The sequence below is a fragment of the Hypanus sabinus genome, chromosome 10, assembly GCF_030144855.1.
Source record: "Hypanus sabinus isolate sHypSab1 chromosome 10, sHypSab1.hap1, whole genome shotgun sequence".
NCBI lineage: Eukaryota > Metazoa > Chordata > Chondrichthyes > Myliobatiformes > Dasyatidae > Hypanus > Hypanus sabinus.
In genome coordinates this window covers 116,868,944-116,888,455 of record NC_082715.1, presented here as the reverse complement: position 1 = coordinate 116,888,455, position 19,512 = coordinate 116,868,944, and the positions used below count along the sequence as shown (strand labels likewise).

General features: G+C 41.0%; 1 protein-coding gene and 1 long non-coding RNA gene across 3 annotated transcripts in view; one reads left to right on the top strand and one right to left on the bottom strand.

The window, feature by feature from the left end:
• The window catches only part of mrps18a (mitochondrial ribosomal protein S18A), a 124,169-nt gene extending 114,909 nt beyond the window's left edge, over positions 1–9,260 (bottom strand). The window contains exons 1-2 of one of the 2 annotated variants that reach the window (XM_059982750.1): positions 8,016–9,260; positions 3,668–3,699 (exon numbers count right to left, since the gene is read on the bottom strand). In XM_059982750.1, the coding sequence (XP_059838733.1) occupies positions 3,668–3,699; positions 8,016–8,175 (192 nt within the window). In that variant the 5' untranslated portion in view covers positions 8,176–9,260. The remainder of the gene's footprint in view (positions 1–3,667; positions 3,700–8,015) is intronic. The other variant, XM_059982749.1, reaches the window with a different exon arrangement.
• The window catches only part of LOC132401024 (uncharacterized), a 132,888-nt gene continuing 121,421 nt past the window's right edge, over positions 8,046–19,512 (top strand). Inside the window, exon 1 of the long non-coding RNA XR_009514456.1 lies at positions 8,046–8,184. This is a non-coding gene — a long non-coding RNA (uncharacterized LOC132401024). The remainder of the gene's footprint in view (positions 8,185–19,512) is intronic.

Here is a 19,512-nt window from a genome sequence, read left to right as displayed (position 1 = left end):
ATTTCTTGTGGGCATACTGAATAAATCCAGAATGGAGTCTTCTTCTTCATGTGCCTTGCGCATTACATGCTTGGGTGATCATGGCTTTCCACATTGAATGATCCCTCGCAGCATCAATATCTCGCACATTTGGATTTGTTAGTTCTTTCAGTGTCCACATATATTCTTCTTTGCCTTCCTCTTCCATGTTACGGCCCTGTAATGTAAGGCATTCTATCTCTCCCTTTCTGATGACATGGCCCAGGAAATTAAGTTTCCTCTCATTTATTGTTCTCATTAAAGATCTTTTTGTATGGGCACGTTGGAGTACTGTCTCCATATGATATCTTCAGCATTCTTCTAGGAAACCACACTTCTGTTGCTTCTAAGTACTTTTGGCATTCTGGTGTTACAGTCCATGTTTCGGAAGCATGCAGCAAGATTGACCAGATGTAACATTTTAGGAGCCTGAGCCTCGCTGTCATAGAAATGTGTCTGTTGGTAAAAATGGGTTTCATTTTTTGGAAGTTGGTTTTGGCACTGGCAATTCTTTTTATTTCTACTTTATCTCTAGCATTTTGTGATATAAAGCTACCAAGGTCATTCAAGCTGGTCTTTTGTTCAATCTCTTGGTTAGCGTTGTACAATTGGCAGTTAGGAGTATCTTGCTGTTTTGATATTACCATATATTTGGTTTTTTTTACAGTTGATGGTTAGACCAAAATCTGCACTTGTTTGTACTACTTTGTCTAGGAGGATTTGTAGGTCTTCTGCAGCACTGGCTATTAGGGTGATATCATCTGCATATTTTATACTTTTGAGGTTAACATCTCCAATTTTTATTCCATCCAGGTCTTCTATTTCTCTGAGAATCATTTCACTATAGATATTAAATAATTCCGGTGAGGCCACGCATCCCTGTCTAACTCCTTTTTGAATTTTAGTCCAAAATTTCCTAAATTTTTACTGCTGCCATTTGATTCCAATATAAATTTTGAAGCGGTTGTTGGTCCCTTCCGTCAATGTTTAGCTTAGCGAGAATTTGAAATAATTTTTCATGTTGCACTTTGTCGAATGCTTTAGTGAAACCAATAAAACATAAAAAGACATCATTTTGATATTCAATTGCCCTTTCTGAAAGCATCCGTAGTATGAAAATTGAGTTCCTAGTTCCTCTATCCTCAATAAACCCAAACTGCAGTTTAGAAGTTTCTGGCCTTAACTTGTTTTTAATTCGACTCAGAATAATTCTCAACAAAATCTTTTATTATGTGACTCTTAAGACTGATTGTTCTATAATTTTCGCAATCAATAGCTCCAGGAATTTTTGGCAGAGTTATAAATACTGATTTCAAGAGATCGTCAGGCAACACACCAGACTCATATATGCCATTAAACAGTTCAAAAAGAATATCAATGCCCAGATCTTCTGGGGCTTGTATCATTTCCCCTGAAATTTCATCAGGTCCAGTGGCTTTACGACGTTTCATGCTTTTCATTGCTTTAGTCATTTCTTCTTTGGTAATAGCTGGGCCAGAATTAGGGCGTTTAATATCTGGGAGTTCCCCTCTATTATCTTCAAAACACTGCTCTATATGCTTCATCCACCTCTCACATACTTTATCAGGATCTATTAGGATGGATCCGTCTGCTGATCTTATGCATCCTGTAGAGGAGGTTTTCTAAATTCCAGTAATTTCCTTAATTTTCTTGTACATTTCTTTGCAGTTGTTAATAAAGCCTTCTACTTCATTGCATTTTTGATTCAGCAATTCTTCCTTTGCAATACCGCACAAATGTCTGGTCTGTCTGTCTAGCTCTCTGTATTGCACTTCATTATTCTTCACTAACCTTCTTTGTTCCATCAGATCTAGAATTTCTTGGGTTATCCACCCCTTGTTGGATTTCTTGTTCTGGGATTATCTCCTCTGCTGACTGCTGTGTAGCATATTTAAATCTGTCCCAAATAGGTGTTGTTTTGTTTTCGTTGAGGTGTCCTTCTACAGCTGTTTTGAATTGTTGCTTAAGTATACTATCATTTTTAAGTTCTCCCAACATATACTTGTTTCTCTTTTTTCCACATTTCAGTTTCTTTAATTTTGTTTTGATGGTAACTATTACTGGATGGTGTTATGAATCACAGTCTTCTCCTGGGTAGGCATTAGAATTTGTGATATTATTTCTAAAGCATTCATTGGTGGTAATGGAATCTATTTAATTCTTTGTTCTACCTCCAGGGCTAATCCAAGCACACAGTCTATTTGGATGGTTTTTATACCAAATATGGGTGATCACTTGGTTGTTTCTGACACACCAATCAGTAAACCTTTCTCCATTCTCATTTTTCTCCCCTAATCCAAAAGGTCCTATGATGTTATCAACCCTATCCTGTCCAACCTTGGAGTTAAAATCTCCCATGACTAGTTTTATACCCTGAGATTTACATTGCTCATAAGTACTGTCAAATAATAACCATAAAAGAATCAATGGAAGTCCACACCAACTTAGGCATTCAACCAGTGTGCCAAAGACAACACACTGTCCAAATACAAGAAACAATAATAATAATAAATATATAAACAATAAGTATCGAGAACATGAGATGAAAAGTCCCTGAAAGCTCTCCTAAAATCTCAAAAATTTACAGTGTTTAAGCTAGCAATTCAGTCTATTATGTCCATTTTAGAAACATAGAAAACATACAGCACAATACAGGCCCTTCTCCCCACAAAGCTGCGCTGAACATGTCCCTACCTTAGCTGTAAATGAGCTCTTAGCCTAACCTAATTCCTAGTTTTGGTCCATTATTTTGTTGGTTTTTAACATGTCAGTGCATACCCAGCTACTTTTCAACCACAAGATATTTAAAACTCTAACACTACATTCTGCCTTCAACATTCTGATGTTTTGGAATGATCTGTACGGTTGTCATACAAAGTTTTTTCCACTGTTCCTTCGTACATGTGACACTAATAAAACAGTTACCAGAGAACAGATCAGATTGGGAAAGCACTGTGAGTACTGCTAAGGAAAGCTATCCGTTCTCTCTAAGCCCTCTTCAATTTATGCAGCTGAATTACATTTCACCTTGGTCTCATCAATTCAAAAACCAAACAATTTTTGAAAATTTGGCGCCCTCATTTACAAAAGACAGGATTAAATATATAGATGCTCCAAAGATAAAATAATTGGTTATTTGGGGAAAGAAATAAATATATATACTAAAGTTATTACTAACTCCATGGAGCATGTGGGGATCTTCCGATATCCAGGCACTCTTTCTTTTTCTCTATAGGGATGTTAGGGGGGAGGGGCTAAGGGGAGGGGGGAAGGGTATATATTTTTTTCTTTCTGTAATCATTTGAAAACTCAATAAAAAGTTTTTAAAAAAACAAACTAAACTCCATCTAATTATCCCAAGCAACATGTTGCTTTGTGATCTTTCACAGTATCCTTTATTTTCTTCACAAAAATATCTTTGCTAAAATGTGGTGATCCAAATCACACACAGAAATATACAATCATCATACTCTAGCTGTGGTCTCATGCTTTATATAGTTGTAGGATAAATACTTGTACTAATACGCTTCCGCTAATAAAGGGAAAGGCTATTTTCTCTGGCAAATGGTAGGTTATGGTTCAACTGCAGCAGATTTTTAAAGAGAGTTCCTTAGTCAGCTATACTCACTGTGATGGTCTGTCCCTCCTGGATGTGGACAACTGTAAAACAAATAAAATGCAGAGGATGAAAACCATGTTTGTGATATAAAGTTATCAGAGATTTTTATGAACCAAATAATGCCAACAGAAACCAAGGGAACTCAAAACAAAATCTCTTCACTGCACTAGTCAAATGGCTGAAATCACACTACTATCCATCAGGCTTAAGAAATGCCTTCAAGAGATTCCCAGGGGTTCTCAACCCTTTTTACGCCATGGACCCCAGGTTGGGAACTCCTGATTTATTACAACCACCCACATTCAATCCAGATCTCCACTACTGTTTGTAAAGATCGCACATTTTCCCTGAGCTTCTTCCAGGCACACAGCTTCCTCCCACATCCCAACAACTGCTGGTTGCTAGGTTAATTGGTCACTATAACTTGCCTTCATGTGCACAGTACTGTTCAAGGGTCTTAGGCACACATAGAAAAAATCTGTAAAACAAAGACGCTTTCAAAAATAATGAAAAGTTTCTAAATATCATAAAATTACTATAAACAGAAAAAAAACTAAATTAAATCAACGTTTGGTGTGACCTTTAAAACTGCATCAATTCTCTCAGGTATACTGTTACGCCATTTTATAATAAATCAGCTGGTAGGTTAGTCAAGCATCTTGAAGAACTTCCCACAGTTCATTTGCAGACTTTTTCTGTCTCACTTGCTTCCGTATCTCCAGTTAATCCCAGACAGCCTTGATGTTGTTGAGACCATACCATCAGAAACCATATAAAAATCCAGGGTGCCTAAGACTTTTGCACAGTACTGTATGTGAAGAAACAATAAGATTAGTGCAGGACTGGTGTAGACACATGCTTGATCAGCATGGACTCAGGCTAAAAGGGTCTGGTTCCATCAATACTTATTCAGCACAAGTAACTTCTCCAAATATAATTCATTAAACTGATGGCTATTCTTTCGCATGCTATAGATATTGTTGAAAATTTCCACACTTGCATCAATAATCAGGACAAAAACCTGGAGGTTCTTCTGCTGATATTATTGTCTATCATCATCCCTCTCTCTAGTAGCACGGAAATGGTACTTATCCCATGTTCTGGGAATGTCAGGGCTTTATGAATATAAGCAACTCTTTGTTAAAAGACAGTGGGGGTATCCAGTGTGCTCTACAAGCACTTGTTAAGCTGCAAGTTAATGAAAATATACATAGCTCTACAAACTGCCATAAAAATATTGTTAAGAATTGGCCAGTCAGCAGTCATGTTGCCAGTTTTCACAATTCAGATTTCTTCTTCTTAGGTAATCTCTCAGGATCAATATGGGAACTGGAGACTGCCTCAAAGGACTGGATAAATTGTGAGGTGATTTACTCCTTCCAGTGCTTACACAAAGCTGATGTGTGCTCCCAATGCACGGCATTGAGATTCTCAATACAATCCTGAACCATCCTTCACCATTCAGTGCAGTCATGGGTGAATTATTCATAAATCATTGGGCATACTGCATTTTCACAAGCAAGTTATAATATCATGTTTTCATTTTTTTCCTCTGTTCACATGATAATCTCTTCAGAATAGAGAGAACAGAGTGCATCCTTTGGGAGTCTGGTGTTAGGCATGCAAGCAATGTGGGCCACCTAATGTAGCCAAATTTTTGAGTGTAACTAAAACCTCAGTATAAGGGATGCTGAACTGGGAAAGGGCTCTGTGAATGGTTCATTTGTCCTTTCAATGAACCTTATTCATCCTGTGCAGACTTCTATTCAACTCCTATTATTATGTCCACTGCTAATAGTTAAGCAGCTAATTGCTGGTAACCCAGAGGAGATGCTGGAGGAATGCAGCAGGTTAGGCAGGAATAATGGAGAGAACTGCAGATACTTTATTTCTGGCTGCGCAACTGCTTATGGAAGAATGAGACAGAAGTGGCTCAACTTGACGGTTCTATTCCTTTGCCTACTTTACTGAACATAAAAAGACAAACAGAAACATGAGAACGTGCTGTAATCCAACTCAATGCACACAAAATGCTGGAGGAACTCAAAAGGTCGGGCAGCATCTATGGAAGTGAATAAACAGTCACCGCTTCGGGCTGTTCAGGGATGAAAAGGAAGAGGGAAGACAGCAGAAAAAAAGGTGGGGGAGGGGAAATAGGATAGCTAGAAGGTGATAGGTAAGACAACTATCATGTTACCACTTCTGCAGACATATTGTGTGCATTGTGTTATAGTTATAGATCTATACAGCATAGAAACGGGGCATTCAACTGAGTCATCCATACCGACCAAGTTGCCTAACTGTATTAGTAGCATTTGCTTGCACTTGCTCCATATCCCTCCAGACTTTTCCTATCCATATAACTGTCCAAATGTATGAAGTATGTTGTAATTGTACTCCTATTTCTAGTACTTCTTCTGGCAGCTTGTCCATATACCCAGCACCTTCTGTGTGAAAAAATCTTCCTTTAGGTCCCTTTTAAATCTTTGGCAGGGGTGAGGGGTAGTAATTGTCAACTCCTCAAGTTGAAAATTGATTCAGGGTTTCAAATCAAAACGTCGATAATACATTTCCCACACACAGATGCAGCTCAACCCCTAGAGTTCCTCTAGCAGATTGTTAGTTAATGGCAATAAATATGCTGACAATCTGAGAGATAATATCGCATTAATTCATCTGGTTCCCTTTGTGTCCTGTTCAAGATATCTCCAAGTGTTTTACTTTGGTATTACCCACCAACAGTAAGATCCATAGAGGTGCTTCTTCCTCAAAATGGCAATATCTATCACCCGCCAACAGGCCCGCGGCATCTCTTCACAGCTACCAACTGGGCACGAGGTACAGAGGCCTGAGACACCACACCACCAGGTTCAAGAACAGACACAAGAGATCCTGCATATACTGCATGGAAATTTTGAACAGCACACACAATATGCTGGAGGAACTCAGCAAATCAGGCAGGATCTATGAAGGGGAATGAACTGTTAACATTTTGGGGCGACACAGTAAAACTGAAAAGCTCCCATGCACATAGCCATTTTGTTGCCACGCAGTCGGAATAGACAAGGTGAGAAGTTCACAAAACGTGAAAGATTTTCTTTGCTGCGCTGAACGTCATTAAACTCTTCAATTAATAAATAAAAACAAAAGCGCGTGATTTTCCAAGTTTCATTCTAAATATTCATAGTATGCACATTACGAAAAAGATATTTGAAACTCTGCACATTTTCAGACTGTGTAAATTTTTCTGCTCACAGCAAAGGTTGGTCTGTGCAGCGGTGAAGAAAAATTAGAGGGGACATTGTTTTGGACTGGAAAGGAAAGGGGACAAAGCCAGATTGAAAATTTAAAGGGAAGGTTGAGAAGCATAATTTGACAGGTAATATATGTCTGTGATGCTGATACAAGTAAATTCTTCATTGAGTATGACAATAAATCTGATTCTGAGTTTGAGGCACATCACTTTTCCACTTCTGCAGAAATGTCACTGGCTTGATGGCATGACAATTCAGATGTGCAGTAACAGAAGAAGCTGCAGAGAGTAGTGGACTCAGCCCAATACATTCCTCCCCACCATCGAAAGGATCAATAAGGTGCTGCCTCGGAAAGGCAACATCTACCGTATAGATTCCTCCATCCAGGCCATGCCACCTTCTTCCAACTACTACAGGGCAGGAGGTACAAAAGCCAGAAGTCCCACACCACCAGGTTCAAGCATAGCTACTTCTCTTTAACCACTCAGTTATTGATTAAAATGGCAGCACAACCCTAACTCAAGTTCAAATTCATGTTATTGTCATTCAATGGTACACATGCACACAACCAAATGAAACATCATTCCTCTGGACAACACAGCACATTTAAGACACACACACACAGAGCACACAAAGTAATACAACCACAAATAAATTAAGCAACACTAAGGCCACTTGACACAATGGGTTATTTTTTTCTGTCCTGATTGCATTCTTTCCTGCTTAATACTCTATGTTTTCTCGTTGTTTCTCCGAAGATATGTGCTTGTGATGCTGATGCAGGCTGAGATTTTCATTGGCTTATGCATACATGTACGTGCGTATGACCAATGAACATGACAGTATATCTTTCTCCAGCTGAGTGCTATGATTCCGGCATCTACTTTTGTTCGCCTGCATGGGTTTCCGCCGTTCTGCCCCTCTTCGCACTCCTGTAACTGTAAACTGAACGTGGTGCAGACGAACCACGCCTGTCCACCAATCAATTGGCTCCAATGCCTGGCAATCAACCGATCTTCAGCCAATCGGCCGCCCAGCCCCCGCGTCCCCTAAGCGGACCCTGCCCCTGTACGCGCGTGTTGCCGGCCTTCCTTTGCACTCACTTTCCCGCAGCCCTCGGGCTGGCACAAGCCACGAAGTCAGCGGCGGCCGATGGCTTCTGATAATTTCCGGTAAAAACCGCCGGCAGGAAGCCCAAAGAGACGGTGTCGTTAGTCTCCGGCAAATCGGCAACAAAACCCGCGTAGCCGATTGCACCGCCATCTTCCAAGTGTGAGTGAACAATTTCGTCCCGCCCCTTCCGCTTCCGCCGGCTGCATTGTACGTCAATCAAACACTTGGGCTCCTCGGACAGATGCTGGGAAGGAGGAAAGTGAGAAGGTGATGGGTGATGCCAGGAGGGTGGGAAAGGCAAAGGGCCGGAGAAGAAAGAATCTGACAGTGGAGGAGAGAGAACCGTAGGAGAAAGAGAAAGAAGAAAGGACCCAGAGGGCTCCTCAGACAGATGCTGGGAAGGAGGAAAGTGAGAAGGTGATGGGTGATGCCAGGAGGGTGGGAAAGGCAAAGGGCCGGAGAAGAAAGAATCTGACAGGGGAGGAGAGAGAACCGTAGGAGAAAGAGAAAGAAGAAAGGACCCAGAGGGCTCCTCGGACAGATGCTGGGAAGGAGGAAAGTGAGAAGGTGATGGGTGATGCCAGGAGGGTGGGAAAGGCAAAGGGCCGGAGAAGAAAGAATCTGACAGTGGAGGAGAGAGAACCGTAGGAGAAAGAGAAAGAAGAAAGGACCCAGAGGGCTCCTCAGACAGATGCTGGGAAGGAGGAAAGTGAGAAGGTGATGGGTGATGCCAGGAGGGTGGGAAAGGCAAAGGGCCGGAGAAGAAAGAATCTGACAGGGGAGGAGAGAGAACCGTAGGAGAAAGAGAAAGAAGAAAGGACCCAGAGGGCAGTAGTAGGCAGGTGAGAAGAAATAAAAGGTCAGAAAGGGGAATAAAGACAGACAGACATACTTTATTGATCCCGAGGGAAATTGGGTTAGGAAGAAAAAGTTGATATTTATGCCGTCATGTTGGAGAGGATATCTAAATAGAATAGCTTGGCACAAGAGGAGGCCATGAACCGACATATCAGAATGGGAATGGGAATCAGAATTAAAATGTTGGTGCCGAGGAGCATGATAAAGAGGTCTGCCAATTTACGATGGGTAGCACTGAACATTCTGCAGGAGAAGGGGACAGTATAACCTGTGGAATAGTTCCCAAACAGACTAGCAAAGCCATTTGGCAGAATACCTCATGTCAGAACTTCACTTGGTGGCAGTGAGAGGGGTCAGAAAATTCCTGCGCAGTTAGCGCTGCACTCCCAATGGACACCGCCCTTGTGGTGAAACAAACATCCTCCTTTTGATCTGATTCCACCACCTTTCCCGGCCGAGTTGCGGATGTCAACCACTCAGTAAGGAAAGCATTCTCCTCAAATCCATCTTAAAGCTGATTCCTCTCATCTTAAACCTTTCCTTGTGCTTTTCATACTCCTGCCATGGAAAGGAAGTCTTGACTACCCTGTCTTTGCTTCTTATGATTTTATACGGTTCTCTCAGGTCTTCACTCTAGGATAAATAAGCCAAACCTATGAAAACTCTCTTGGTAATTGAAATACTCCACTCAAGGCAACTTCCCCCACACTCTCCACAGTGTAACCGTATCTTTCCTATAGTATGGTGACCATAATTCCAAGCACAGTCTAATGGTAGTTTGTAAAGTTGCAAAATAATGTTCCAACTTTCATAGTCTATGCCCTAACCTATGAGGGTAAACATGTTATATTGCTTTCTTCACCAACTTTCTTGCCAGTCTCAGGGAACAGAGTCCAGCTATTTGTGCCATTGTCCTTCATTACGTAGAATAGCACAGCACAGTAACTTTCAGCACTTGATGCCTGCTCCAAGCACAATACTCATTTATTTTTGGGATACACTGGTTGTTAACACTTAGTCTGTCTCTAGCTTGATATATAATTTGAGAGTCAGAACTGATTGGTGGAACGGGAACCATATTTTGGTCAGAATGGGTGAGGATGGTAGATTTTCTCTTCTGAAGGGCATTAGTAAACCTGATGGGTTTTAATAAAAGTCTAAAGGTTTCATGACAATGATTATAGGCTGTTTTCTTTTGTTGTGGTGGATTTAAATTCAAGCTTGCAACTGCTTAACCATTGTGTCAGGACTGCAGGGAATATGTAGACATAGTGGTTAGGTAAGTGAATAGCTAGCCAGAGTTTGCAGTGTTTGATTCAGATATGATCGAGGACACCAACACCATAGAACAGAAAATCCTACATAAAGTGATGGTTATGGCCCAGTCCCTGCCATTGAGAGCACCTACACTAGTGGTGGCCAGCTTTTTACATTGCATGCGTCAATTTTTTCACTCACGAGTTCAGATGCGCCATACAACTCTTGTACCCCCATTCAATTCTTGTAAGAATATGTTAATGTAGCACTCATGCGTGAAAAAAATTGCATCTGAACTTGTGCGTGAAAAAATTGACGCATGGAATGTAAAAGGTTGGCCACCCCTGATCTATATGAACTGCTGTGGCAGGAAAGTAGCATCCATCGTCAGGATCCCCCAACTCCTAGGTCATGCTCTCTTCTTGCTACTGCCATCGGGAAGAAGGTACAGAATCCTCAGGACTCTCACCACCAGGTTGAATAACAGTTATTACCCCTCAACCATCAGGCTCCTGAACCAGTGAGACAACTTCACTCAATTTCACTTGCCCCGTCACTGACCTGATCCCACAATGTACGGACTCACTTTCAAGGTCTCTTCATCTCATGTTCTCGATATTCAATGTTTGCTTGTTTATTTATTTATTTATTTATTATTTTCTTTTATATTTGCACAGTTTATTGTCTTTTACACATTGGCTGCCTGTCTTTCATTGATTCTCTTATGGTTCTTGGATTTACGGAGTATGCCCACAAGAGAACAAACTCAGAGTTGTATATGGTGACATACATGTACTTTGATAATAAATTTACTCTGAACTTTGAAATCCAAATATTGAATAGTGACTGAGCAACTTAAATTCAACTAAATAAATAAATCTGCTACTGGAATCTTAGACTATCATTAGTGGTCACTAATGTTCTGCAGGAAAAGAAGCCTGCTCTTCTTGCTTGATCGGACTCGATCCCCACCAACATTTTATAAGTATTTATTCAGGGGATGTGGGTTTCACAAGCTGAACCAGCATTTCATTGCCCATGGGGAGGTGGTGGTCAGCTGCTTCCTTGAACCACTGCTGTGTCGATTATCCATTGCTGTGGTTCAGAGGGTTGCTTATGTCTTTGTGTCCAGAGGTTGTGGGTTAAGATTCTGCTCTAGAAAATCTGCATAAAGTCTAGCCCTCATGGAGATTTTCTTGAATAATGTGCAAATTTTTAGGTTAGGTGTATATATAGACTATACAGACCAGAATCAGAATCAGGTTTATTATCACCAGCATGTGTCATGAAATTTGTTAACTTAGCAGCAGCAGTTCAATACAATATATAATATAGAAGAGAAAAAATAATAATAATAAAAAATAAGTAAATCAATTACAGTGTACACATATTGAATAGATTTTAAAAAACATGCAAAGAACAGAAATACTGTATATTAAAAAAGTGAGGTCATGTCCAAGGTTTCAATGTCCATTTAGGAATTGGATAGTAGAGGGGAAGAAGCTGTTCCTGAATCGCTGAGTGTGTGCCTTCAGGCTTCTGTATCTCCTACCTGATGGTAACAGTGAGAAAAGGACATGCCCTGGGTGCTGGAGGTCTTTAATAACGGATGCTGCCTTTCTGAGACACCCTGAAGATGTCCTGGGTACTTTGTAGGGTAGTACCTAAAATGGAACTGACTAGACTTACAACCCTCTGCAGCTTTTTTGGGTCCTGTGCAATAGCCCCTCCATACAGACAGTGATGTGGAATGCTCTGCACAGTACATCTACAGAAGTTTTTGAGAGTATTTGTTGACATGCCAAATCTCTTCAAACTCCTAATGAGGTATAGCCACTGTCTTACCTTCTTTATAACAACATTGATATGTTGGGACCAGGCTAAATCCTCAGAGATCTTGACACGCAGGAACTTGAAGCTGCTCACTCTCTCCACTTCTGATCCTTCTATGAGAATTGGTATGTGTTCCTTTGTCTTGCCCTTCCTGAAGTCCACAATCAGCTCCTTCATCTTACTGACATTGAGTGCTAGGTTGTTGTTGCAGCACCACTCCCCTAGTTGGCATATCTGACTCCTGTACACTCTCTCGTCACCACCTGAGATTCTACCAACAATCCTTGTATTGTCAGCAAATTTGTAGATGGTATTTAAGCTATGCCTAGCCACACAGTCATGTGCGTATAGAGAGTAGAGCAGTGGGCTAAGCACACACCCCTGAGGTGCGCCAGTGTTGATTGTCAGCAAGGAAGATATATTATTACCAATCCGCACAGATTGTGGTCTTCTGGTTAGGAAGTCGAGGATCAAATTGCAGAGGGAGGTACAGAGGCTCAGGTTTGCAACTTCTCAATCAGGATTGTGGGAATGGTGCTGAATGCTGAGCTATAGTCGATGAACAGCATCTTGACATACTCCATCCTGGACTATCACAAAATATGTGAGTAAACAGGAGAAATTCATGTGTTGAATCTGATATTGCATTGTAAATGGAGGGATAGGGTTCATGCGCAGGGAGATGAGATTAGTTTCATTTGACATCATGGTTAGTATAAACATGGGCCAAAGGGCCTGTACTTATGCTATGCTGTTCTGTTTCCTATGTTGTGTAATATAATAGCACATAAACTTCAGCTGTTGGTCTTAAGATGCTTTGGGATATCTCTTGGCTTGTGGTAAAAGAGCCAAATGTCATATTTTACATTTCCTCCCAAGCTGATGTGTTTCAATTATATGCTTCAAGAACATTCACTGCAGTGGTGATACAATTCAATGAGAGGGAGCAATGTGAATTTGACTACAGCCTCAGAGCCTCGGGGAAATTAAAATGAAAATTACATTCAGCAGAATAACTGAAGGACCCCTCTCCTCGCATGTTTGAATCACAGATCAAGCGTAGAAGTATCCTCCATACTGTTTCCGTATCACCTGGCAAAACACAAAACACATACATACAGACATGGCTCTTTTGAGGAAGAGAATAGGAATTAATAAATAAAAGTAAGGTGCCAAACGCAGTCATGCCTCACTTGAGTCTAAAGGTGTATTTTAACTCTAAAATTACTTAGTCCGTCAGCTTTGTTTTTATTACACAGAGACTTGATTCCCGTGACATGCTCTGCTTAGGTGGATTAAGACTGCTGTATAAGATTATCCTAACTCACAATGGTTTCCTTCTTTCTCAGAATGATGGACTGAAACAAAAAGTGTAGGATTACCCGACAATCAAAGCCAGCTTAAGCTAAAGACACAAAACATTGATTACTGCAAAAGTACTTCACATTGCTTTTCTTGGTAAGAGCCAGACCACACTTGGAGAATCCAATAAATCACAAGGCGGGTGGTGAGGGACGGGGGCAGTGGAATATATCAAAGTGCAGGACATGTGTTACAATACTACAGAGGATTTCTTTTTGACTTTTATGTACAGAATGATCTCCAACATTCTATTAATAAGGTTAAAATCTCTGTTTTAAATCACACCTCATGGAGATTGTTCACTTATTCTTCTTTGATTGGATGTGATGTTTAACATTAATGGTATTGGGATCGTAAAGTCACAGAACTTTACTACACAGAATCAGGCCCTTTCGCTCATCTTACTAATGCAAACCAAATGGCCTACCATAGCTCGTCTCATGTCACAAGCCCATCTGTGTATTTATATATTCTTTCCACTCTGGTCATAGTACTGTTTTTGCGCCTTAATGCTTAAAAATGATTCCTGTTTCCTAATAGTATCCTTACTCTCTGTGAGTTGAGGAGACGGTTCTTTCCTTCAAAGTGCAAAGTATTAAAGTGTTTCATTTCTAACTGGAAGCCGAAGTTCTAAAAGTTCAAAGTAAATTTATTACCGAAATACACGTATGTCACTCTATACAATCCTGAGATTCATTTTCCTGCAGGCACACTCAGCAAATCTGTAGAATGGTAGCTATAACAGGGTCAGTGAAAGGTCAATCAGAGTGCAGAAGACAATAAACTGTGTGAATGCAAACATAAATAAATAGCAAGAACAAGGTTCTTATTAATATCAACCATTTAATGTCATGAAGTCATGTAGCTTGCAACCAGGTCTGAACTATCTACCAAACATGAATTTACACTAATCAGATTCTACCATTCACCTACATTAGAGGAATTTACTATGACCAGCTGACCTGACAACCTGCACTTGTATGGGATGTGGGAGGAAACTGGAACACCATGAGGAAATCTATGCAGTTATAGGGGGAACGTACAAACTGCACACAAACAGGACCAGAGAGAGATCTGGACTGAACCCACAGCTCTGAAGCTGGGAGGTTCAGTATTAGCTAAATCATTGTGTGTAATGCCAGTTTAAAGAGAAACATTTTCTTGTTTCTAAAGTTTTAAAAAAAGCATAGTTGTGTTTTCCGGTTGACATATTAAATGCCAAGTTATTCGCAGAGGGCCACAGGTAGGTGAAGGGTTACAGTCTTTTTCTTGAGGTAGAGAGGTCTAAAACTCAGCATTAGCATTTGTGTAAGGTGAGAGGGAAAAGATTGAAAGAGGTTCTGAGGGGCAAATTTTTCACACAGAGGTTAGTGGTTATGTAGAGAGTGGCAAGTGGCAGATAGGGGAATAACTACAATGCTTAAAATACATTTGGACAGGTTCACGGTTAGAAAGGGTTTAGAAGGACATAGTCCAAACACAGACAAATGGAATGAGCTCAGATGGGCAACCTGAAGATGGGCAATTCTTCCATGAAAAATTCTATGATCTGTCTCACAAGAGTGGTATAATAAAATTGTTCTCCTTAAGAGCAGAACAAAAGCAGTGGGTGTCTAATGAGGAGTTCTAATGACAGAGAGAATTTTCTGGTGGTGGGAATGCCTGAAACACCATGTGTGGGACAGAAAGAGCTAACGTTATATATCTACTGACAATTTTAGAACAATGACAAGACCATTAACAGTATTTATGTATAGAGGAAGCCATGGGACCCAAGTCTATAACTCCCCTAAAGTGGTTATACAAGTTGATACAGTGGTCAAAATATGTCATGTGTGCCTTTATTAGTCAAGGCAATATGTTCAACAATTGATAAAATTAGATTCTTGATTGGTCAGGGCTTGAAGGGATACGGGGAGAAGGCAAGAGATTGGGGCTGAGAGGAAAATCGGACCAGCCATGATGAAATGGCAGAGCAGACCCAATGGGCCAAATGGACTAATTCTGATCCTAATTGTCTTCTGGTCTAAGCTATGTTGAGCTTTATGATTTTCTAGGTAGGCCACATCAGTATTGCATTCTTTTCTGGTGACTGCATTATAAGAAGGACATGGAGGTCTTGGAGAGGGTTCAGAAGAGGTTTACTAGGATACTGTTTAAATTAGAAGGCATGTGCTATGAGGAAAGGCTGGATAAACTTGGATTGTTTTTTACTAGAGTGGCAGAAGCCAAGGGAAAACCTGACAGAAGTTTTTAAGATTATGAAAGGTATAGACAGACAGCTGGTATCTGTTCTCCAACATTGAACTGTCTGATACTAAAAAGCATGCATTTAAGGTGGAAGGGGGTAAGTTCAAAAGAGATGAGTAGGGTATGTTTTTATATGGAGAGGAGTGGGTGCCTAGAATGTGCTGCCTATGGTGGTAGTGGAGACAATACGATGGAGGTGTTTCAGGTTCTCTTAGTTAGACACATGAATGTAGTGTACATAAAGAGGAGGGATATGGTCATTGTGTAGGCAGAAGGGATTAGTTAATTGCTAGTTTAATTTGTTCAGCTCAATATCATGGGCTGAAGTGCCTGTTCCTGTATTATACTGTTGCATGTTCTATGTCCAGTGGCAGGAGGTTGGTATATTTGTGAAAATACTCAGAGTCAAAAATGAACATATATTTTTACACAGAATCATACAAAGCTAAGCATGGATCTGGCCTTTTAGGCTTCCCGGTCCTATGATGCTGCTCTCAAATTCTCTGCCATTTCCAGCCCAGCCTGGTACTCTCACCTCTTGCGAGGGATCACCCTCCCCGGTATTCATTTCTGTAGTTGGAATTTGTTCTGCATTCCCCGACTGAATTTATTACTGACTGCATGATGTATTACCTCTTGTTTCAGACTGTCTCAGAAGTTTAGATGTTTTTCCTATTCATTCTAGAGAGAAAAGAATCTGGCTCGTTTCGCCTTTCCTCAGTTCTGGTATCTCTCTTGCAGTTTCACTTATGCCACTTCTTTTTGTCCCCAGATCTTTTATTTTGCAGAACAGTGACCAGAACTGTCCTCAGCTCTGCACATGTTGTTTAACCAGGATGCTATGGTAGTAAAGCAACTTCACAACACAGTATACACAGAAACAACCCTGTGTGCCCCATAAGCTATGGGCTGAAGGCTCCAAACACCAGTTACTAAAAGAGAGGGAGAGGAGGAGAGAGAGAGAGAGGGCTGTAATTGTTGTCGTGTGGAGGCCATTGATTTTTAACCAGTTGTGATGTTACAGTAGGCAATCTTGTCTGACTAACTACAACATACAGCTGGAAAGAGTTAGCAGATTTCAGTTGCTGCTGCTTAGCCATTGTTCTAATAATAGGTCTCAGTCTTTGGGCTGTCTTGATGTTAAGCCCAGACTATAAATTTGAAATATATGTACTACTTGATCCATGTACTGTAGGTCCACAGCATGTACTGAGTGTGATCTTCTCTGCCAAGTTGGCAGACTTCCGCCCTGTCTGCCTTAAGAAAATTGCTGTGCTTTTACACAGAATCTCCTGAAGAATCCCAAACAACTTTACTGCCTTTGAAGTACTTCCTCAAGTGAACTCTGTGCTGCAATGGGCAAAATACAATGCTCAGTTTGTCCCCAACAATTTCCCACAAACTGTCTACTTTGGCGATGTGGAGGAGCAGTAAATAGAGACAAAGAGAACTTCCAATCTCTTGAAGATCAAAGGCAGAAATGTGGAGATGAGAACAGTCCTTTCATTGTCAAATTCAATGCCAGTGCAGGCTGAGGAACAGAACGGTATCCTGTTTCTAAACAATGTATGGGTTACCTTAGTCCACTTTGGTAAAAGGTGAAAAACAGTAAGTGCACTTTGGAGCAATCCAGGTTCAATCTCAATCTCAGGGTTTGCACATTCTCCCCGAGTTTTATCCCATGATATTGAAGAAATGTTTCCAAGTCAGGATTGTGTGGCATCTTGTGCATTCTGTGTCCCTATGTTTCTGACGCCTTTGTCCTGGTTGGTCATGATTTTGGAAGGTGCTGTCTGAAAAATCTTGGTGAGTTGCTGCAGTGAATCCAGTAGATGGTACGACCTGCTGCTACATTGTATCAGGGGTGGAGTGAATAAGTGACTGTGGATTGGGTACTAATCTAGTGGGCTAATATACGTCTTGACTGGTGTCAAGTTTACTGAGTGTTTATTACTAATTAATTTAATTTAAAGAGGGATGGCACAGTGGTAATATCAATTAATTAGTAATCTCTCTCTCTCTTCCATTCCCCACCCCCACCATACCACCACCACTAACTAACAACTCTCAACATCCCCCACCACTAACAACAACTACCCTTCCCACATTCCCCCCATCTTACCCCCACTTACCATTCCCCCCTCCCCACCACCTCCCCCAGCCCCAATCCTTCAATCTAACATCTAATATATAGTGGGGAAATGCTACTTTTAAGGAGCTTTTTTATTGTGCCTCTGTTATTGTTACCTAATTTGATGGCAATGATGTGGGAATATAAGGGATCTGCCTGAAAGATGGCAGAGGCTCGATCATAATCAGGTGCTGAAAGTGCACTGTTAGTTTCTGTCTGCTTGTTGGCTTGCCTCTGGGTCAGTTTCCCAGGCCTTTTATTGAGTCAATGAAAGTGTTGGGCAAAACAAGGTCATTTAGCCTATAGTGCTGATATTCGTTCTCGTGCTTAATCCATCAATTCTGGATTTTGGCCTTACCCTCATCCTCTTTACACGACCCTCTTTTAAAATTACTTATGGAAACCGCTGGCCTGGTCTTTCCTGACAGAGTATTCCTGATCCTCTCAACAGCTGAGGGGGTGGTGGAGCCCAGGACTCTGCCAACATTTGTGAAGGACCTGGGCAAGCACTCGGATTTCCAGAGAACTGGATCGTGGAAGTGTACCAGAAACATGCCTGTTTGGCCCTCCTCTTCCTATACCTATCCACACTAATCCCCTTTACCTACATTTTCACTCAAAGCCTTTCCTGTCCTTGAACAGAGTGGTGGGTGCCTGGAATGCACTGACAGGGGTGTGGTTGTGGAGGCAGGTATGATTGTGGTGTTTTAAAAGGCTCTTAGATAGGCATGTGAATATAAAGAGAACAAAACTCGTGCAGACAGAAGGGATTAGGTGTCATTATCTTAACAAGATTGACAAAACGTCATGGACCAAAGGGTCTGTTCCTTTGCTGTACTATGTTTTATGTTCTAATGTGGTGGCCCGAACTGTACATAATACTCTGAAGTGCAGTCCAACCAATGTTTTGGATAACTGCAATATGGCATCGCAACTCTTATATTCAGTATATACCGAATGCCTTTTACACTACTCTATTCACCAGAGTTCACAGTAAATTTTATTATCGAGGTACATATATGTCACCATATACAACCTTGAGATTCATTTTCCTGCAGGCATACTCAGCAAATCTGTAGGTTAGTAACTATCCCAGGAGCAGTGAAGCATCTACTAGAATGCAGAAGGCAAGAAACTGTGCAAATGCATATATAACTAAATAGCAATAAATAACAAGATGACAAGTCTTTAAAGTGAGATCATTGGTTATGCGAACCTCTCAACCGACGGGCAAGTGAGTGTAGCTATCCCCTTTGTTCAAGACTCTGATTGTTGAGGGGTAGTAACAGTTCTTGCACCTGATGGTGTGAGTCCTGAGGCACTTGTACCTTCTATCTGATGGCAGCGGTGAGAAAAGAGCATGGCCTGGGTGGTGGCCATCTCTGATGATGGATGCTGCTTTCCTACTACAGCGTTTCATGTAGATGTGCTGCTCAATGGAGGGCTTTACCCATGATGTACTACGTCAAATCCACTACCTTTTGTAGGGTTTTCCGTTCAAAGTGTTTGCATGCCAGGCTTTGATGCAACCAGTCAATACACTCTCCAAAAATCACTTACAGAAATTTGTCAGCTTTAGATGTCATGCCGAATCTCCACGGACTCCTAAGGAAGTAGAGGTGCTGTTGTGCTTTCTTTGCAATTGCATTTGCAGGTCATCTGAAATAGTAACACCAAAGAATTTAAAGTTGCTGATCCTCTCCATTTCTGACTCTCCAATGAATACTGGAGCATGTGCCTCTGGTTTCCCTCTCCTGAAGTCTACAATCAGTTCCTTGGTCTGGCTGACACTGAGT